The 23,232-nt window shown below is 35.2% G+C and overlaps 1 protein-coding gene across 1 annotated transcript in view; it reads right to left on the bottom strand.

Moving 5' to 3' along the window:
- Window positions 1–23,232, bottom strand: part of CDH2 (cadherin 2) — a 259,793-nt gene that overhangs the window by 54,026 nt on the left and 182,535 nt on the right. Inside the window, exons 3-9 of the mRNA XM_020992563.2 lie at window positions 17,037–17,263; window positions 15,217–15,363; window positions 11,237–11,392; window positions 10,234–10,378; window positions 7,254–7,426; window positions 1,551–1,688; window positions 637–822 (exon numbers count right to left, since the gene is read on the bottom strand). Of these exons, the coding sequence (XP_020848222.1) occupies window positions 637–822; window positions 1,551–1,688; window positions 7,254–7,426; window positions 10,234–10,378; window positions 11,237–11,392; window positions 15,217–15,363; window positions 17,037–17,263 (1,172 nt within the window). The remainder of the gene's footprint in view (window positions 1–636; window positions 823–1,550; window positions 1,689–7,253; window positions 7,427–10,233; window positions 10,379–11,236; window positions 11,393–15,216; window positions 15,364–17,036; window positions 17,264–23,232) is intronic.

Here is a 23,232-nt window from a genome sequence, read left to right as displayed (position 1 = left end):
AAGGAGGGTAATAATGGGACAAAGGGAGGACCTGGAATTGGCATCATGACCAGCTGGTCAAAATTTTAAGTGAAAGTGTAGCCAAGCCTGGAATGGGTAGACAGGAGGGAGCCAGGTCTTAGTGAACACAAGAAGATGGAAGGAAAAAGGAGTAAGAAAGGAAAAGGTTTAATTTGTTACCTATGAAGAAGGCATTCCAGAGAGTACAGTGGACGGGGTGGGAGGCTTGAGAGGGGGAGGTTGAAGGGAGTGGGTTAGGGAATGTATCGAGCAGAAATAAGGTAACAGTGAGTGAGAGCTGGAGAAATGGATTTGAACAATGGCAGATGAGGATTTGGAATGAATGGGATCAATACTTAAATTGTTACTTCTCTTTCTCTCACATAGCAGAATTTGCATAAGTTAAATATAAGTAGGGTATGACTCCATCACATGACAAACTTTCTTTGTGTGTTTGTGTACACACACACACACACACACACACACACACACACACACACACACACATATATGTTGCTGTGAGATTCAAGACAGGTGACAGATTCCTTAGGATTCATTCAAAAATTAAATCATTTTCCAGTGTGGCCTTTATACACACATTATACCCAAATATTAATGAAATGGACTAGTGCTTACCTTCGCAACTGTTACTAAGCCATCATTACTGTTTGGATCAGTTTGAATAATAAAGCGCCCTGTGGGATCTCCCCCAGTGATCCTATACACTGCATTCCAAGCAGGCGTATGAGGCTGGTCTTTGTCTGTCACAGTTAAATTTGCAACGATAACATCTACTCTGTTTTCAGGGACTTCACCATAGAACTACAAAAAGAAACAATTCCCAGTCAAAAATTAATGACCTAGATAAATGAAGGACAACATGTAAAATATCACCCAAATTTTGCAGGACAATCAATTCTTGATAACACAAACTAATGGAGGGAATCCACAGTGCAGATAATAAAAATAAATAATTTATACTTGACTTCCAAAGACAAGATGACATTTTAATTGGTTGATTTACTTTCCTAATTGACTTTTATTTAAACTTACATTAAAAATCAGTGACGGTGTTATGAATATATAACTACTTAACTTCAGAGAGAATGGTCTGGTAGAGTGTTAAGCAATGAGGAGTTGGCTGAGAAGGAAGGCAGCCTGGACTTCAAATTTCACTGTTAGTAATTATATTAAAAAGTGGACAATGAAGAAATAATTCTCAAGTACGAGCTGAAGAACTGTGGGGTCTGATCAAAGTCAGGGAGTTGATTTTGCCTGAAAAATACTTTGCTTCATTTAAAGGGGACAAAATCTGATGGGCCCCCATTTCTAAGATGCTACATGGGCATGTAACTAACTGGTCTACCTGGAACCTACCAGAAAACTGATGCTTTCAACATTATTTAAAGATATGGTAATAAAGAATATCATTGCTACTTCCAGGGAACAAGAAAATTCCAAATATAGTGAATGCATTTACAACACGTAGCAAAGTTTCTCAGTAATGGTTCTGCAAACATAAACTTCTTTGAATATCAAACTCTACTTACAGTCATAGCAGTGAACTCAGGAGGGTTGTCATTGACATCTGTGATTGTGATGACAGCCGTTGCTGTGTTTGAAAGACCATATGTTGGGTTTCCTTCCATGTCTGTGGCTTGGATTATTAACGTATACTGTTGTACTTTCTAAAAACACATAAGGATGCCAATATAAGTTAGACAACCTGAGTCTTCAAGGTGATATGTATTCTATATAGTGAATATATGGTCTTACACAGTGAGTTTATGGTCTTATTCACTCTTGTTAACAACACTTGAATTGCCTCAAGTGGTGTTTGTATTGTTATAAATATACCTCCATTCCTTGATGCACAGCATATATGAGGAGGAAAGCATCATGTACCTGTGTGAAGACCAGATAATCCTGAACTTCACTTTGCCTTTGCTTTCACGAGGTTTCCCTCTATTTGCAATTTACCAAAACCAGGAGCAACCAACAAAATCAATTTATTTCAATTTCATTTTCTAGTCTACCATTTCAAGGCCTAGATGTAGTTGACAACACTAATGATGATAACCCAAAAGCCATAAAGTGAGGAAGAAAAAAGAAAAATATGGACAGGGTGTAAGATATGTCTGGAGTAGATCAAATGCTTTTTCCAATCTTTCTTAGTACATATTACTTATAGCTACAAATAGGTCACATAGCTTTCAAAGGAGTCAAAATTAAATTAGTGGCTCACCTTTCTCTTTATTATCTGTGCCACTACAGAGAAATTACTCTTAATTGCCTAGTAAATGATTGGAGTTATTTGGCTAGGGATGCAAATGATCATGATTTAAAGGGAGTCTGTAGTTTTCAGAACTTGTAATGAAGTTTAAAATTAGAAATGAACTGAACCTCAACATATCCAGGGGAAACCTAAAGACCTGTAAGTGATCTATCAGGTCACTGGTATACCTGCCAAAGCTTCCTGTTAGGAAGACAGAGCAGTATGGATTCTGTGATGTAAGAAGCAGAAAATTACAAGTCAGATTAATTTGGGACCTAGTCTCAGCTCAGTGTCTTACTAGTCATATGAATTTGGCCAAAATATTTCACCTCTTTGGGCCTCTGTAAAAATAAGGTGGTGGACCTCAATGATCTGTAAGTTTATCCATCCAGTTCTAAAATTCAATAAGTCTATTCCTAAAAGTAGAGCTGAAACGTCTGAATTCCCTGGAGCTCTGTAAACTGGCAAGGGAAAACTACAGGAAATTTCATCATTTTCATAATACCCAAGCATTTCAAACAACATAACTCCCCTTTCCATTCAGTCTAAATTCAAACTGCAAATTTCAGCACCCTATTTCTTCATGCATTTGCCACATTGAGTCCCATTCTCAAGGTACAGTTATAGCTCTGTCAGAAGAGACCCAAATGCAACACTGGTTTTAGATGTCATTGGGGCAGGGAGAAGAAGAGGATAATTCAAAACTCATAGACTAAGTTCTTAAGTCATCTGCCCACCCAAAAGTCTGTCTGTGTTACTTCAATGTTTTTCGAAGGAAAGGAAATGCCCATTTTGTTCATGTAAGTAAGACAGGAACACAGCTGGCTGAGCCACTTTCATTTTTCTTAACCCGTAACATCTCACTATAATGCTTACGTAGGTTAAAACATTTCTCAACGGCTTCCTTTTCCAATCCAGAGTGCCGTTTCAGCTTAGTGCTCTCATGGTTAGTGAAAGATTATTGCAGGGAATTCAGTTCAGCCTCCCAGCTGAAAACCATGAAGATAAGCATTTGTTATGACTTTGAAATGTCACTTTTGTTAGCTGTTATTTGCAGCAACAGAAGAGAATTCTCAGAAAAAAAGAAAATATATGAAGTGTTAAAAAAAAAACATTAAAAAGTCCAAACTTCTTGCTAGATGGAGACAATGGAGACATAGTGTATTGCTACTTACTTTGTAAAGAATCTTTGAAGGGAGTGGATTTTTTTTTAATACCACAAAATATTACCTTTTTTTTAAAGAGAGAACTAAGCAGTGGTAAGTAGCCACTCAGATTTTAACCTCCTTTCAAATCCTGACATTTCAATTTAGTAAGCTATAAAAGGACACTTTCTTTACAAAAGAATGTACCCTCAAAATTTCTTATGCTTTGTTTAGGAGTGTGCTAATAAATGTTTAACAACTGGTTCTCAAAAAAAAAAGTATGCTCAATACACTTTTAAGTTTAAGTTGCATTATTAACATTTCCCCCATCACTTTCTTAAGTCTAGACCATTAACAAAACAATGCATCAAACCCTGATTTGTAGTGTTTGCTAATTAAAGTCCAAGGCAGGAGTGGGGAACCTGTGGCCTCCAGGCCACATGTGGCCCTCTAGGTCCTCGGGTGCAGCCCTTTGACTGAATCCAAACTTCACAGAACAAATCCCCTTAATAAAAGGATTTGCTCTGTAAAACTTGGACTCAGTCAGAAGGCTGCGCCCAAGGCTCTAGAGGGCTACATATGGCCTCAAGGCCGCAAGCTTCCTAACCCTGGTCCAAGATATAAAATCTTACACTGAAAATTTAACAATTGGCTTGAAAGCTCAGTCTGAGCTGTCTCCAGAACAACATCATTTGTTGGACAATCTCCTCTTTCTCTAAATGCATTACAAGATGTTCTTTAATTCAAGGGGTCTGTCCATTGGTCTTTAAATACTATATTCTACACTAACAATTCAAAACAAATTATATAATTTAGGGAGATGGCAATTGATTTTGAAAAAGCTATCACTGCTCTAAGTATAGCAAAAATAGATGCCTGGCTGATATCTTTGTATCACCAAGAGTAAAAATAAAGCCATATGGCTGTTCAGAACTTAAGTTCTAGTTGACAACATCTCCAGAGCACTCAGGGACATGGGGAAACTTTTTCCCTCACATCACATCTAGCCTGGTGATTTTAGGTTTAAAGGAGCTAAAGCATAGACTTTTCCCTATAATAGAAATCTACTGAAAATAGTACAATCATTAAGAGTTCTACCTGTTAGAATTATGTATCCTGGGAAAATGACACTGAAATTGCTTTTGAGAAAGATGAAACTGATTTCTTTAAAAAAAAAATCAAAGAATCTCCATTAGGCTGGAAAAAAGTCTTAACATGTCAACCAACTTATGTATCCCCCTTGTCTTCAACATGGATTGCCATAAATGATCAAAGATGGGTGAGAATTTTGTTTCAATACTGGAATATCAGAGAAGAATTTATAATGTTCCTTAACATAACATTCCTTTCAAGAAATTCTTTTCATACCTAGCCAAGTTCTATAACTTCAGTTGTTCAGTCTCACCTCCTTTCTGGTTTTGGTAATGACTTGTTACCAAATACCCTGTGATAAAAGTCCCACTGCAGCCTTCTATTCTCCGAACCACGTAATTTGATTCCCTTTAATCCTTTCTTCTACTTTCCAACATGCTTCCAGTTTTAGAACTGACCGGTGATGAGACAATACGATGTAAAATAAAGATCACTGAACTTGTATTTAGGAGATTTGGGTTCAGTTTTGGCTGTTCGATTAACTATGTGGCCTTGAGAGCACAGTATTGAAATTCTCTGGGCCTCAGTTTCCTTATCTGTACCTTGACGTCATTAGATTACACGACCTTCCAAGGGTCTCTTCCAACATTAAAATTCTGATTCATCATAAGATTATATTGTGATTAAAGAAGCTAGAATCTTATGTCTGTATGTTAAAACCAAAGACTATCTATGAAGAACAGAAATACATTAAAACTCGTGAGATTAAGATAGATGGCTAACCCTATTAGCTGGCATTTGAGAGAAAATAACTAAGAATATGATTTTTAAAGTGTCATTCTGCCTATGTTTATCAACTAAAACAGTATTTCTCACAAGAAAACAGGTAAAATGTCATACTGATTTAAAATAACAGAACTGCAAGGAATATTACAAAATCTAAATGCATTTCAACAATTTCTAACACAAAGACATTCTTCAAAAAAGAATCTTCAGCACTTTGATGTTAATAGGTACAATTTAATAGGCATATATTTTACATTAAATGTTCCTCTAAGTTTAGCAGTGAACACTGTAATTCTTATGGATTCCTATTACTTTATAAATTTCTCTAGCACTCATTTTTTTGTGTGTATATATTATATATATATAATTGAAATTGTAAAATTTTTATCTCATCCAGTTCAAATCAATGCTACTATGTCAATTAAAAAAGTCCGTGAAATCCAAATTCTTGATATTCTTAACAGTTATAAACCATTCTATTTTAAGGAGATTTTGTGTGATACATTCCATATGAAAAATTGATTTATCTATCATATTTTATTTACTGACATTTTGATAAATAAATGTTGATAATTTGTATTCATAATGACCCAAGTCTCTATAATCCTAAAGTACTTTTGAATCATCAACTCTGTTAAATGATATAATAGCTAGTTATATTATTTGTATTTTATTCACTGAAATGCTAGCAATTCATTTTGACAAATATTTAACAAGTACCTACTATAACCTCAAGACTGTGCAAGATTTTTTAGCAGGTGAGAAGGGAGTTCCAAAATAAGAATAAGACATAGCCTTGCCTTCAAAGAGAGGGAAGAGCTGGGTAGACAAGAGAAAAAAGCTAGTTATGTTCTACCTTGTATCGTTCTTTAAGTAAAAAAGCGAATAATACAGATAATAAATATTAAAGTCCAAAAAATCAAGAGATCAATTTGGGGGCCTGAGTGGCAAAGAAAAAGAGCAACAGCAGTTGTGGAACTAGAGGTGGACCTTGAAAAAAGGAACGATTTCGGAAGGGGAAAAAGCAGAAGACTATTCTATACAGAAAAAAAAATATATGAACAAATTACCAGAGACGGATTTTATTTGTGTGCTTTTTGGCAAGGTAATGAGGATACTGGGTGGGTTAGGATTGAAGGTTCACATATCCATGTTCATATACTATCTACATATAGATAAGTAGATATGTGTATATAAATGTGTGTATATGTATGTGTGTCTATATCGATATATACAGATATGTGTATATGGGTATGTATAGAACATTTCAATTAACCATAATACTCATTTCTTGATACTAGGGATTTTTTGCAATGATATCTCAATGCTTTCAAATGTAAGCTACAGTAAGAATTTTCAAAAATGTTATAGGATTACACAAAAACATCCACCCAAGCTAAAAACGTGCCTTTGCTTTGATTACTTTGACAATCTACAACTTGTATTGTGGGAAGGGAAAAGACTACTAAGTGGAATGAACAAAATAGTAGTTTTCAAAACTTATTACTGAAGTCAAAAAGCAAATTCCAATACTGTAGTTATTCTTCTCTGAAATAAATCAGATATAAAATACTCTCATACTGTGCACTGTCACAAAATATCAAGAAATGACTTTAAAATTCATCTTAAACATTAAAATGCTAAAAACGGCCCCTAATTTCTCACTATTTTAAATTTTACTATCATTTTTACTTTAATTCATCATAGCACACCCTATCCAAAAACCCAAACACAACAAGTTTAAACACAGAAAGATTAACATAGATGTTATAAGAAATGCACTTTAAATATAAAATTATCTATAGGTTGGCATATAGATTTTTACTCATTTAAACATTTTAACCTTGGAAAAGAAGAGAAAGAATGTCAAAAGGCAAACACTTAGTTAAACTGGCATTTTAGATCCTGTGAAAAGAAGCGAACTTTTAGAATAAAATAGGTTTGGGTCAGCTTACTTCTCTATCCAGTCCAGCTGCCACCGTGATAATATCTCCAGTTTCATTGTTGATTGTAAACATGTTGGGTGAAGAGCTGCTTGGAGCCTGGGACAGGATTCTGTACCTCAGCATTCCGTTGAGGGTATTTGGATCATCAGCATCAATTGCAGTCACTGTCATCACGTAAGTTCCTAAAGGCAGAACAGATGTCAGAGAAATAGTTAATTCCAGTTAACCAGGATTGCAGGAAATCTATGGCCTTCAGCTGCGCACACCAATTTACTTCCTTTGAGAAATCTTAATTTTTATCCTTACTTAAACTTTTTTAACTCTTTAATAAGGACATAAATGGAAAGTACTGCATTAGTTTAAAAAATGCAACTTTATTTATGTCTTTGAGAAACTGCTTTACAAGATAGCAACATTCTTAAAAGCTTCTGTGCACTCTTACCTTTCCTCAGGCAATCTTAAAAAAAAAAAGGCCAAATTTATTATCTGTTCATCAAGGACTTAGAATTGGAAGGGACTTTAGAGATCATCTAAACCAGAGATGTCAAACTCAGGACTCCTCCAAACCAGATTAAAATGAAATTGGGAAATATTTAACAAAATAAATAAAGATACAATAGAACACAGATATTGTTCGTGTGTAGTTCTCTATGTTAATACGAGCCCCCCAGGGATCCTTCTGTAGGGTTTAGTGGCCCCTATTTCTATTTCAGTTTGACACCACTGATTTAGACCAACCATTTCATTTTACACATGAGGAAATTGTGTCCCAGAGAGTTTAAGTAACTAATACTAGGGGTATTACACGAGTCTTTTTTACTCTAAACTCAGCGTTCTTTCTTATGTACCATATCCCATCATCAAAAGGAAATGAAATAAGTACTATGAGTTTTATACCCATTTTATAGATGAAACAAATTCTGAGAGGTAAATGACTTGCCCAGGGTCACAGAGTTGTTTAAAAAATCTACAACACAAATATAAACAATAAGTGTGCAAGATCTAGTGGTAAGTCTATGTCTGTACAAATAAAAAAACAATGAAACATTTTAAAAATAATGAGTTAAGTTTTTTTTCCCTAAACAAGGCTTAACATCCTGAAATATGAACACATATAAAGAAATCATGAATGATTTTTTTTCTCCTTTACATCCATGTTTTAAAAGGGGTTATTTTAAGCTAAACTTTAAAAAAATCTCATTAAAGTAGTGCATTTGAAAAAAAGGACAGCAGTTTTATTTAAGTTTCAGGTATGCCTTATACATTTTTTCTTTTTTCAGTAGCTGAACCATCCAATTTTAAAATGTACTATATCCTAATTAGTAAGAAGTAAGTCATCATCTAAGTACTCTGAACCAGATTACACAGGCAGCAATATTTAGAATAGACTTCAATTTAAGAGTCATGTGTCATAGTTCTTTTAAAGTAAGACTCAGAGGGTAAATGTTTGTTGAAAGAATGAATGGAATAAATAAGACAGTTTTCCAAAACTCCAGAAGGTACCGGTAGCTCATTTATGTACCCACATTTTTTTTCATGTTAGCACTAGGGGAGAAAAAACATAGGGGAGTTCATGTCAATCATGACTAGCTGGAAATGGAATTATCTGAAAAGAGGTAAATTAAGAGAGACCAGCTGATTTAAACTTATTTAAAAATAATCCCATTATAGTCAACTTTTGATTAACATGTTAATAGAGAAGGGAATAAGCCTTTATTAAGTACCTCCTATATTTGTTAGGCATTATGCCAATTACTTTACAAATATTATGTCATTTGATCTTCACAACAACCAAGGTAAGTGCTATTTTTGTACCCATTTTATAGTTAGGGAAACTGAGGCAGACAAACGTTAAGCAATTTTTCCAGAGTCACAAAACTAGGAAGCATCTGTGGCTGGATTTGAATTCAGATCTTTCTGACTCTTAAGCCCAGGATTCCATCCACTACTGCCTCTACTGAAACAGGAGCAACACAGAAAATCCAAAATAACATTTCATCAAAGACTTTATTTTTGTTTATGGAGTCTATTTATATTTAAAAACTGAAATATCTAATTTATTTCTATATCTCAATTCAAATAAATAACAAAGCTATTATGAGAACTGATCTAAGCTAACTTCTTATATTTCCTCTTAACTCCAAGTTTTCTATAGACTCTTTACTCTATTGAGGGAGTTACAAAGGGCCAGAAATTGGACTTTGGCAAAGTACCAGCTGAAAGCATATTCGATTCTCTCTACGAAGCAGTCAGCTTTTCTCCAAGGCAGTCAAATTATTAATTTCTTTGCTTGAAAAATGAGGAAAGCACTTTGTACATTTTAAAGCATTATAAAAATACGAGTTATTATCATTCTGTTCCTGCTAAGGTAGAATAGGGAGAGATTCAGGTGGTCAATGAAGGACTCTTTCAAGTAACAAACATAAGACATCTGAAATCTTACTCAAATTTTGCACAAACAAGTTTATCAGTGTATTAGTGGCTGATGAGCTGGGTTTACTATCAATTATTCTAGAGGATTCAAAAGTGATACGTGATGAGGTCACTCAAAGAACACCTAGTAACAGCCTCTTGTTAACTAAACAACTGCGTAAGCAAGAAAGCAAATGCATAACATACTATCTAGGTATCTTTATGTGTGGTGTAATTTTTAAAGTAATGGTGGAAGCTCACCTTGAGCAGGTTATTATTAACCTCTACGGTTTCTTGTAACTTGCTGATGCTACAGGAATGATATTATTGAAATGATGAATGATAGTATCAGAATTCAGAGAAGGAAAAAATCATGCTGACCCGGTATAATCATATTTTTTTGGTTTATTTTCTAACACATATATTACCCCTCCTGATTACATCTATTTGTGCCCAAAGCATCCAGAATAGAGAAAAATAAAATTAGACACCTGTAACCTATAAAACACTTTATAAGTCACCTCTTAATCAAACAGCATTTTCTTGATGAAAGCAAAACACCAATCTTTTCAGGTACCTGGTTTTGATCCTTCAGGAACTGTTCCATTCCAAACCTGGTGTAAGAATTCTGGTCTATTATCATTCATATCAATGACATTGATGACAATATCAATAGGATTCTCTACTTGATTTCCATTTATATCTACTGCATGTGCCCTCAGCTGTAAGAGCAATTAGAAAACAAAACAATTTCACTAAACTTAAACAAAACTAGTGACCAGACCAAAATATTATGTTGTAAAAATACTGTGAATCCATAGCAAAAATGAAAAAAAAAATTTCCCATCAACTTTTCATCATATTAATATAGCAGATTTAGTAACAATAAAGCTTTAGGGTTCTATGTTTTTTTAAAAGGTATCAAATATTTTGTGTAATGGAAAATGTACAAGCAGGAATAAGAATTTGGAGAGAAAATGTTTTCATGGTACACAAAAATATTTTAAGTCTTAGGTACTTCTTTTGCTCAAAAAACATCTTATAACATGTACTTTGCTATTAAAATTTGGAAATGTTCAGTTCAAAATACAAATATACCGGATATTTGTGATTTCATCATGGCAGGGAAGATTAGGTATTAGAACTCCCTTCACCAAGGCAAATTACAATCTGTCAACAACTTAGTAGTTATGGTCATAAATCTGGAACTGGAAGAAGTTTAAGAGAAGTCCAATGACTTGTCCAAGGTCACCCAAGTAATAAGCAATAGAACTAGGATTCTCTTGATTCTAAAACCAGCTCTTGGCCCTGCCTCATACTAAAATAAATTCTAGGGATATGCCAAAGGTACTAGTGTCAGAAGTGGCATTTAAGGCCTGGTCTTCCTAATTCCAAGCCCTGCACTCTATCCACTCACTATACAACACTGCCTCCAATGGGAAATTTAATAGACACAATTGTAATTGAGTATTACAACTCTGAAAACCAAATCTTAGCAGAAAATAGTGAAAATTAAAGTACACTGTTCAATAAAAAAGTGAAGCAGGTTATCTACAATTACCAGTCACCAAATAGCTTACATGAAAACGTGCTATTTGTTCCCGATCCAAAGGCTTTGTCACTGACAGCTGACCAGAGATAGGGTTGATTATGAAGATACCAGTTGGAGGTTGGTCAGCTCCTGGTCCAGTCACACTGTATCGCAGTGAAAGATTTTTATCTCTATCAGATCTAATCTAGGGATCAGAAAGACAATCACATTAAACCAGGAAGAGACTAAATGAGCTCATTATCAAAGTATACTATGTGAGCTTTCATGCCCTTTTCTAGGTATAAAATTACTCTTTTCCTTCTTTTTTCTTTCTTCACTCTTTTTTCACTCTTTCTTCTTCACACCCTTTCTTTCTCTCTTCTTTACTGTCTTTTTCACTCTTTCTCCTACTTTCTTTCTTTCATACCATATCTTCACAGAAAATTCACCTACATTGAAACTCTTCATATTTGTTCTCTTTCTCTGTACCCCATTGTTAGACTTTGAAAAAAGATGCCAATTTTCACAAGGAAGATTAGGACAGTATTAACTTCTAAGAGAACTCTACCCAGAAGTAGTGTAATAATAGTACAACTTTATAAGTTTATGGTTTTTCAAAAGTGCCACCTCCCTTTCTAGAGGTTTCTTAGATGTAATTTTTAAACTCAGAAATGGGTTATATTTCTTCATCATAAGATTTTAAATGATTTGGACACAGTTGTTTGTCCATGATACTTGTTTCAAGTATCATCATTTGTAAGCTCATCAACATTCTTGCTTAAGCTGGAAGTAAAGATTCTATGCACATCTGTGATACTGACATTTACTGAATCACTGATCATTGAAGAAGAATTTATTAAGTGAGTCAACAAACATTTATTAAGCACCCACTATGAGTCAGGCATTGTGCTAAGCACTGGAAACATTAAAAAAAAATTTAAAGGCAGAAGACGGTCCTGAAGACAAGGAGCTCCCAATCTAACAGAGCACCTACTATTTTCTAGGCATTGTAATTAGGTGCCTAGGATATAAGTACAAAGAATGAGGAAAAAACCCCCAAACCCTCAAGTATCTTACCTTCTAATGGGAGAGAGAAGTACATAGATAGCTATGGAAAGCATACATATAAGGAAAATAAATGCTAACTCATATAAGATAGTTAAAAACAGAGCAGTGTAAGAGGGAGGGAACTAGTAGTTGGGACAGGGTGTGTGTGTGTGTGTGTGTGTGTGTGTGTGTGTGTGTGTGTGTGTGTGTGTGTGTGTGTGTGTGTGTGATCAGAAAAGGCTTCATTCAGAAGAAGGTTCCTGAGATGCATCTTAAAGGAACAGAAGGACTCTATGATCTCAAGGTAAGGAGAGAGTGTATACCAGGCATGAGGGATGGCCAGTACAAAGACACAGGCACTGAAGAGGGAGGGCTTGTGTGAAAAACAGGGAGAAGACCAGTTTGGCTGTATTGTACAATGCAGCAGGGAGAGTCATATATGACCAATGAGGCTGGAAAGCTAGGTTGGGGCCTGTACTGGTCTATATAGGGTTTTAAAAGGTAAACAGAAGAGTTTAAAATGTCACCCGAAAGACAATGGGAAACCACTAGAGTTGAGTAGAGAGTCACAAGGTTGGATCTGCATTCAGGAAAACTACTTTGGCAGCACTGTCTAGGACAGACTGGAGTAAAGAAAGGCTTCAGAGGGAAAAATCAGCTATGAGGTCATTACAAAAATATTACAGTAAGAGCTGTTGGGCCTGATAGAGGTGCAAGTGGAAAAAGGGGGTGGAATGCAATTGATGTTGGGAAATAAAAACAAAAAGTTCTGTCAATATCCCTTATACACTGTATCTGGGATTTAGAAAAGGATTTTGAAATCTTTTAGAAGTGTCAAACCAACTTTCGGTCCCTATTTGTGCATGTGAGCAGAATGAAATTGGGAAGGTGATTTTTCCTTCTGGGTTACAAGGAGGTACTAAAAAAAACCAAAAACATTTTATGCCAAATTAAGGAACTCATTGGGCTTAACAAACTCCAGCCAGAAAATGCAAACACTCTTGGGAGGATTGAGACTAATCACAAGGGGGCACCTGGAGGTAGGAGAGAGCTTTGCAAAGGGAAATGGCAGAACACCAAAGATAAACTTCACTGACTTGGTATTTCTGCTCAGGGTTCATCTAGGGAGAAAATCACAAGCAGTTGACGTATGTTTTAGACAGGACTCTAGACATAAAACTGATATGTAAAATTATTTCATATGTAGGTTTGTGTGTTGACACAGTAATAGAATGGATTCAAAAAAAAAAGCACAAATGATTTACCAATAATCAGTGCCTTTAATAATCACGAACAGAAAAGTTGAAGGTTTTCTTTTCTTTTTTTTTTCTTTTTGGCTACGCAATGGGGTTAAGTGACTTGCCCAGGGTCACACAGCTAGTGAGTGTTATGTGTCTGAGGCCGGATTTGAACTCAGGTACTCCTGACTCCAGGGCCAGCGCTCTATCCACTATGCCATGAAGGTTTTATTTTCAAATCAATTTAACAAGTATTTGTTAATCACCTACTAAGTGCCAAATACTATATGCTAGGCTGTGTGTGTGTGTGTGTGTGTGTGTGTGTGTGTGTGGACAAAATGAAAACAAAACAAAATGAAAACACTTGCTTTCAAGGAGATTACATTCTATTAAGGGGAAATGACATATATACATATGCAAGGAAGTGCTGTGAACATTTACATTCCAGAAATCAGCAAACAATACAAATTAGAGCTTGAATTTTTTTTTTCATTGTCTAGACTTAAGTGGCAGAGAAAATGCTAATAATGCAGATGAAACTTAAAAGTTATGTCATGCTACTAAACATTTAACCAGCATACCCTTACATATAAATGAATACAAAATACATAATAAAATAATTTGGGGGTATAACAATTTGGGAGATAAAGAAAAACCTCGCGAAGAAGAGGCATCTGAACTGAGCCTTGAACGAAAAGAATTAGACAGAGGTGAGAAGGCAGAGCATGAGAGACAGCCTGTGCAAATGTTCAAAAGCAAGAGACAGGAAAAATGTTATGTATAGAAAACAGTAACATAGATTAGGTATGGAAAAGTAATGTGAAATAAATCTGGAAAGTCAGGATAGAGCCAGAATGAGAAGGGTGTAAAACACCAAAAAATGAAGTTTACACTTTAACGAATACAGTATTACTCATTTCTGAGCCAGGGACTTTCTTTGAATAAATGGGTCAGTACTTTTTGCAAAGATGAAAATATGTGCAATTTTTTGTACCCACTGTAATTCACGCACAATAATTAAAAAGCAAACTTTAACTGCTATACAAAGCTTCCTTTGACATACACTCAAATACACCACCACCTGAATTTTATCAATCACCTGTTCCTCAATCTATTTCCCAAGTAGAAAGGGTAGGGATCCTAGTGTAAGGAACTTGACTTTGACAGAGATGAATAATGCAAGATGGATAAACTGTATATATACAAAATATTTTGAGAAGGGAGAGAGTATAAGTAACTACAGGAATCAGGGAAGGCTTTCTGTAGGAAGCAGAACTGGAGAACTGGAGAAGCTACGGCTTCTGAAAAGCAAGGTGAGGATACAGTGCACCCTGTCCAAAAATACAGAGGTTAAAACATGGAAAGTCAAGCTCAAGAAGATCAACCAGTTTAACATGACTGGAACACAGAGTGCATCTGTAGGGGAGTAAAGTCTTGAGAGCAGTCTGGAAAGGTAGGCTGGAGCCAGATTATGATGAGCAAAGGCATGTATGTTTTATCAATAAAGGGAATGGGGAGCCACTAGAAAAGCTTGACTAGGGGCTTGATAAAATGCCTCAATTTCTGTTTTGGAGGGAAAACGACTGATTAGTTAGAAGACAAATCCTTTAAAAATGCAGCAAGGGAGCATATTGCCACGGTCTATAGACCGCTCCTCTCACCCCAAACAAAAACAAAATTAAAACAGAAGCTTAAGTCTTTTCCACAAAATTGTCAATCTTGCTCTAAAATTTTGCTAACTTACCCTAACTAGCTCCTGAGGAAAAGGCCCTCTTGAGTTTTCTGGCAAGTTGATTGGAGGAATGACCCAGTCTCTCTTCTGTCTTTGTAGATAGCCATTATGATTTGATAACTGCCTTGGAAATACAATTTCTTCAACTTCTTGAGGTTCCTTTGCATTAAAAAAGATTGAAATTAAGTAACATGTTGCTATGGATATTAATGGAAATAATATCTTCAGATATAGCAGTATTATCACATAACTGTGACTTTATGACAAAATATATTGGCTAGACAAAAAGAGGCATCCAATTTTGCCAAGGAGTAAGAAAAGGAAAATCCTTTTCTCTCTAAAGCCCTATAAAAACAGTAAAAGTAAAACAAACACAAAATGACAACAATAAATAAACAAGAGTTAGGAGCATGCTGCTGATTTGATTTGAAAGCTGAATCACAAGCCATTTATTCTGTGCCACAAATGTGTAAACTAGTTTCTGTTTCAATAAACCAACTAGATAGGACTTAATATTGAGCAATATTGAGCAATGTAATTGTTCCCCTTTATATATTCCTCATTAGTTGGAACCACAGTTCAGGTAATGTGCTACTGTACATTAAATTTAAATCTTGGTGTGCTAAAATATAATTTGAGTTCCAAGAGAAGTTTAATACATACTGGTAAGGAATGTCTCAAATATTTATGACCCTATTAAATCCCACAGAATTAATGCTGTAATTATTCTAAACCTATGTCAGCCATGATGGATGCTATAGATGACCCACTTTTCACACTAGACATTAATCTCTGTGGGGTGCCAACATTTTCTTTCTGTTTCTTTCTGTATCTGCAGACATTTTAGCCATTATCACTTGCTGCTTCTGTGAAAGTATGTACATTAGTTGGCTAGCACAAACCTTCTCAACAAAAACATATCTTTTCAAGCCATCAGTTAGTAGCTTCCTTTTCCTCCAATAAAACAATGTCACTTAACAAATATTTAATGCAATTAGAGTCAACTTAAGACATCTCGTCATTGTCATGTGGGATAGCAAAGGTTAATTCTTACCTATTTGTATAAGTATAATACATACATAAATGCATAATAAATAATCTCTCCACATAAGTAGTTTTTCAGCCCTCCTTAAAAATCCTGGAATTTAGAATGTTTGGGGGGAGGTGGTGGTATCTCCCCTCCTCATTTTTTCTAAATAAAACTAAAAGAAACTGTATTCAGTAAAACATTATCATAACACTCTAGTGAAGGAGTTATTTATTTAACTGATGGGCTACAATTAAGTTATTTTATCTTGATTCATAACAGTTTCCACCAGAGGGAGTATAGCTTTCCTAAAAGTCTAGTTGGTATTATAAATAATTCACACTCTCCAATTTGATTATTAAGGAACAAGACAAAACCAATACTCCTTGCCAGGAATGTCTTCCTGCTTCTGCTGTAAATCTGCAATTCCCATCTAATAAACTTGATGGATGATACCTTGCAAAGAATTGTTTATTTTGTGGTTATATTTAACTGCTAGAATAAATACTGTAATGCTTTCAAGAAATTTAAAAATAAAGAAACAACTACTTGTAATTTAAATATAGCTATAAATCTCAAAAGGCAAACAAATATTTTGAATACAACTTTTATATGCTTAAAAATTAGCCTAAATGTATTGCAAGCTAAAATAAAGTGCTATGAAATTTTGTTGAGGCAACTCCAGTCTGAAATTTATTTAAGTATTAGTACTCCATTAGTATGAGATAAGTGGAAGAAGTCCAAGTTATACTTTTTAAAATCAGATTTTAAGATAGAATCACCAAGGATGATTTGCAAAGAGTACCTTCACCAGGCTGTCAGTGATTGTCGGATTAAGGCTAAGTTTCACTGCCATTTGCCACTTTTCCTGAGTTTCTTTGTCCTGGGCATATATCAGGAATTTAGCATGCTCTGTAGCAAGTGGAAAACTCCTTGCTGCGTAGACCACTCCATCTTCATCCACCTTAAAATCTCCTGGTTCGCTGCTTTCATAGTGTACTTTCCTTTTTCCATTGCAGTTGCTAAAGTTCACTGTAATACAAACCAAAAATAGAAGAACAATTACACTGTAGGCAGTACGGCTAAAATCTATACATGTATTCAGTTTAGTTTTTGAAAAAATGTAATTCAGCTTCCTTCTCCCTCAAATAATATTTAACTGTTGTCTAGCCAGAGGCAAAGGATTCAATGGATAGAGTACTGGGCCTGGAGTCAGCAAGACCCAAATTCAAATCCAGCCCTAGACACTGACCAGTTGTCTGCCTCAGTTCCCTCAACTGTAAAATGAGAATAATAATACCACCTACCTCCCCCAGGGTTGTTGTGAAGCTCAAATAAGATAATATCTGTAAAAGCACTTGGCATGGTGTCTGCGCATAACAGATGCTATACATAAATGCACATTCATGACCTTCTCTCTAAAAATTAAACTCTAGCATTTCTTAATTTAATTTGTCTAATTCAGAAAATATTCTCATGCTCACCACTGGCACACCCAAGAACCATGCATAAATGAGATAATTCACCTTTAAGTATACATACTACTATAAATCTTCATTAATGGCTAGCTGAGACTTTTATCATTTCATTCCTACGTAGTTTTAACTGTCTCCTAACTGTTTTTCTTCTAGTCTTTCCTTGCTCTGGCATGCATGGTATATAAAGGACAAATTAATCTTCCTGTAACATCACTTTCATCTTGTCACACCACTCCCTACTGATAGACCCATAATGAATCCCAACTGCTTATCAATCAAATCAAGCCTAAACTTCTCAGATTGGCTTTCATATTATGTCCCAATCCTTCCCCGAGCATCCTTGTTACTATTTCCAAGAAAAATGATCTTTTGTGATTGGGCTCATCACCTCATTGTCCTTTATACAATGCTCACTCTCTTATTTTTCATTCCCCCAGTGCTTAGAATGGACAGACCAAAACCCAAATACATTTAGGCTAACGAACTTCAAGGCTCATCCAATTTCCACAATACAACATCAGTTGATTAAACTTTGAGAAGCAAGGTATCAAGGAATTAATTTAATATCTATGTGTTATCATCAAGGGTTACAGATACAAAGGATGATTGATGACTTCCCTTCTTTCCCTCAGAAAAGTTTAGAGGCTACTAACAATTTACTAGGGTCTAAATGAACTCATAATGTGAGTTATCAATATAAATATGGCAAATTACATTTTAATCTGAAAGACATCAGAAGTCAAGCCATGGAAAATTTCATAAATGCATCTACAGGGTAGAGAAAGGGTATACATCATAATTTTTCACACACATACTACACAGCCCCCAATTTGGACACTGTCACAATCCCAGAGTGTCACCCTTCACCGTAAGACGCAATTCTACATTACACAGTGCATGAAATAATGCAAACCTTTAAATTTTACATATGTGTGTGTGTATGTGTATATATAACTCATTATTCCCTAAAACAAAAATCTAGAGGGATGGTTTTCTAGTAACTAATCGTACCTTAACTGAATGTGCTATAAAATACTGAAGTTTAATTTGGTAAATTAAAACTATATTGAGGAGTGGGATGAGGCATGAAGGACTGGCAGAAGAGATGAAGATCCCAGTGCTAATGAGCAAAAGACAGCTCTATTGAGCCCTCACCGTCTGGTTTAGATACAAACGTCAGAGTGAAGTAGGATGAGAAGGAGGCAATTCTTTGAAACAAACTCATTTGCAAATAAGGAAGAAAAAAATGGCCCTTTTTTCCTCCCTACACAGGGGTCGATGCTGGGTGAGCCCCTCCCACAACTGGTCTGAATGCTAAATATTCCACCTCAGTGAGTCAGACACTGGGAAAACACTTGGAGAAAACTGTGTCATGCATGCCAAGTCATTTGAAAGTAAATTAGGTTTTCCATCCACTAACTCTAACCTATAATCAATGGGGAATGATTTAAATATTCTTTAATGTTATTATGTGGGTGTTTCACTTCAGCTAGTCCTAATTCAGTTGAACTTTAAAGATAAATTAATACTGAATTACAGTCTAGATTTTTATATAATTTCTAATAATTCTCTTCCACTGATCACATAAACAGCCAAGTCAAACACGTGATTCAGAAATTAATCTAGCAAGCTAATAACTTCTAACAAATCTTTTCCTTTCTTAAGGCAGCTAGGTGGCACAGTGGCTAGAATACCAAGCCTGGAATCAAGTCCATCTGAGTTCAAATTCAGTCTCAGACACACTTACTAGCTGTGTGTGACCCAGTAATTTAGTTTCTGTTTGCCTCAGTTTCCTCATATGCCAAATGGTGGTGATAACAGTAGCACCTACTTCCCAGGATTACTGTGAGGACCAAACAAGATAATAATTGTAAAGAGCACTTCAGCCCAGTGCCTGGCACTTAGTACGTGCTATGTGCTATAGTAGGTACTATATAAATGTTAGTTGTTTTTTCACTTCATTCCTCTCTCCTACAAAAAGAAAATTCACTATTCTTATGCTTGCTCATACATACATGCATACATACACATATACACACACATATGCATATACATATATAATTTATGAAATGTTTCCTAACTAGCTCTTTAAGGCTTTCATATACCTGCATCACAGTTCCATGTAGTAGAAGTTCTCATATTCAAGCTAAAACCATATCCTTTTCCCCTCAAACATTTGCAAATAAATCCACCTTAGCAGGAATTTGAATTTTTCTATATCAGCTTTATTAGACACTGTTGAATAAATTAATATCTACCATTTTTAAAGGACAATGGCTACATATTCTTTCACCAATGATGGGGATTTCTAAGGAAGTTTTTCTAAACTTTGTCACTTTTCACCTTGTCACTGTGACTGAGCCTGGTGACTCATAATTTTTCCAAATGTGAAGGGTCAGTATGTGCCTATTATATCCTAGATACTGTTTTGAGTATTGGAGATACCAAGACCCAAATCCCTTCTCTCAAGGAGCTAATATTCTCTTGAGAAAAACAAGTGTACACATAAAAGAATAAAAAAAAAAATAGGAGGGAGACATGGGACCAAGAGCAGAATCATATACAAAGAAGCTTGAGTTGCACCATTGAAAGAAGGAGAGGGGGCAGCTAAGTGGTACAGTGGATAGAGCACTGGCCTGAAGTCAGGAGGACCCAAGTTCAAATCCGGCCTCAGACCAAACATTTGACACTTACTAGCTGTGTGACCCTGAGCAAGTCACTTAACCCCAACTGCCTAACCAAAAAAAAAAAAAGGGAGGCAAAAAAGAAAAAAAGGAAGGAGTGCAAAAAAAGTGAAAATAGGGGGAAAAAAGTTATATAATCCTTCAGTAAAACAGAGAATTCAGTGCCTAAAATATTAGAATAATAAAATCTGAATTAAAATCTGTTAAATGGCTTATGTAAGAAAACTTTAATTAAGTAATCTACTCAAACTACATTTTCAGTTAGTCTCCATTCCCTGAATAGCTGGCTTATGAAACTGCATTAAATTTCATTAAGAAGACTAACATAAAAATAAGAACAGATATGATTTATGACATATCTAGAAACAAAAACCTCAATTTTACCTACAAAGTTATTTAGCAAAATTAACCAGTGTACATAGAACCTTTATATGATATGGGAGGGTTATGGAGAGGTTGGTATTTTATAGCTGGTAGTGAAGAAATACAGATAATTAAGTCATCTGTCACTCTGTCTCAGACAGTCCCTTGACCACTGAGGGGTTAAGTGACTTGCCTAGAGTTTGATACACAGAATGAGTAACATGCAAGAACCAAACCCAACCCAACTCTTCCTGACTCCAAAGCTGGCTCCCTATTAATTACGCCACGCTGCCTCTATGAAATATATTAGCAATTAAAAACACTATTTCATGAAATGTATAAATGTTATTCTTTAGAATTGTACATATACAAGTATGATTTATACTTTATGTTTGAGTTTTTTTTTTAAACAGCCCATTCAGAAATGTTTTCAGGAACTTGTAAAATATTTCTGAACATGATGATAATGAATGACCAAGACCTACAGAGATTATTAATTTTATACAGCATAGTTGATTTTTCATTGCAATGACCAAAATAATTACTATATTTTTGAGAACACATGCTAGTAAATCAAATTTTCAGTAATTTTAAAGGAAATTATTTTCCTTTCCCCTTTCACTGAGAATATTTGTCTCACTAAATTGAGTGTTTTACAATATTTTCCCCAATGGATTTTAACAGAATTATAGTTTAGTTAAAAATGTTAGGTAGGGTGAGGGTTGGGAACCAATATGGAATAGTGGAGTGAGCCCTGAATTTGAAATCACAGGACCTGGGTTCAAATTCGTATTCTGTTTCTTACAATCTGTGTGACTTCTGGAAAATTTACTTAACCTCTAGGTGTCAGCTTTCTCATCTGGAAAATAAAAGAGATTAGACTATATGATCACTACTATATTACAAAGGTCTAGACTAAATTATCCAACCCCAGACAGAAATTAAATAAGTAAATCCTCACCCTTGATGTCCTCTTAACACTTTTTTCACTGTTAAAAGGATATTTAAATATTCTACCTCATCACTACTTTGAAGATGCCTGTATTTTCTCATGCTCCAAATCACCATTCAACAAGTTAATTGACAACTTGGGCAGAATTTTCACACTATTAAAAATAGGCCAGAATAATGGTTTCTTTAGCTGTCCCAGAACATAGGGGTCAAGTGTAAGGCAAAGGAATTTGAATGAGAACAACCTAAAATAAATGATCAAGATTACCTTTGGTGTCCAAAAGTACCATGAACCAAATATCTTAGAAAATTCAGTTTGAGTAATACTACTCTACAGTATTAGGGCAAATAGGTGGCCCAGTGAATACACCTCAAGTCAGAAGACTCATCTGGCCCCACTTACTAGCTGTGTGACCCTGGGCAAATCTCTTTACCCTGTTTGTCTCTGTTTCCTCGCCTGTAAAATGAGGTGAAGAAGAAAATGGCAAACCACTGCCGTCTCTTTTAATCCCAAATGGAGTCACAAAGAATTGAACACAACTGAAAAAAGACTAAACACAACAAACACATTATGGAATCTAATCAATTAAAAGTGATCAAAATAATATCAGGTCTCAACTGTGTTACCCACTCTCCTGTTAACACTCTCACTGTCAACAAAACAGTAAAAAACAGTTATTAAGCATTTGTTATGTGCAGAGCACTGGGGCTAGACCTGGTGGTGGGAATATACAAAGTTCAGACAAGACATGGTATCTGCTCTCAAGGAGTTTACAATCCAGTAGGAAGATATGATACTCAAAAATCAATAAAACGTTAGATAATTCAAGATCTTTACAGAGGAGAACAAAGTGTTTTGTGTAGGTGAGAGCTGGGGGAAAAGATGGGAAATTCATCTAAAGGATGATTTAAGTTTTCGACAAAAGGAATTCCTAGCACAGGAAACAAAATAACTAATATTTGTATGGATTTTCAAGCTCTGAAATTTTTTATATTTTTTTCTCATATTATCCCCACAACAACTGTATTTTACAAATCAAGAAATCAAAAATAAAAGACATTATATGGCCATAAGCACACCATAGGTAGGGTTTGAACTCAAGTCTTCCTGTTGTTAAGTCTAATTTTCTTAGCTAGGAGATATGGATACTTAGGAGGAAACAAGTTTGTATGATGGATAGTTAAGTATCCAGTCATGCTCAAATACAGGATAATCAGCAAAAACCAGCAAGGGATAAGGCTAAAAAATGTAGGGTGGCACCAGATTGTTGAAGCCTTTGAATGTCAGGCTATTTTGTTCATTTTGTTAATTAGATAAGCAGCTGAAGGATTTGGAGCATAGGAGTGGCATGATCAGATTCATAAATAAGGAAGATTACTCTGGCACTGATAGCAAGGATGGAACCTGAACAGCCCAGGCAGATGTTAATGACAGTATTTCAAGTTTCTACACTCAGCTCAAATACCAATTCCTCCATGAAGGCTTCTTTGATTCTTTGAGAGAGTGTAGAAAGAGAGAGGAGGG

This window comes from Phascolarctos cinereus, unplaced genomic scaffold (genome assembly GCF_003287225.1).
Source record: "Phascolarctos cinereus isolate Bilbo 61053 unplaced genomic scaffold, phaCin_HiC Scaffold_4;HRSCAF=312, whole genome shotgun sequence".
Lineage (NCBI taxonomy): Eukaryota > Metazoa > Chordata > Mammalia > Diprotodontia > Phascolarctidae > Phascolarctos > Phascolarctos cinereus.
Note: the sequence above shows the minus strand (reverse complement) of the source record. Positions and strands in the feature narration are given on the sequence as shown.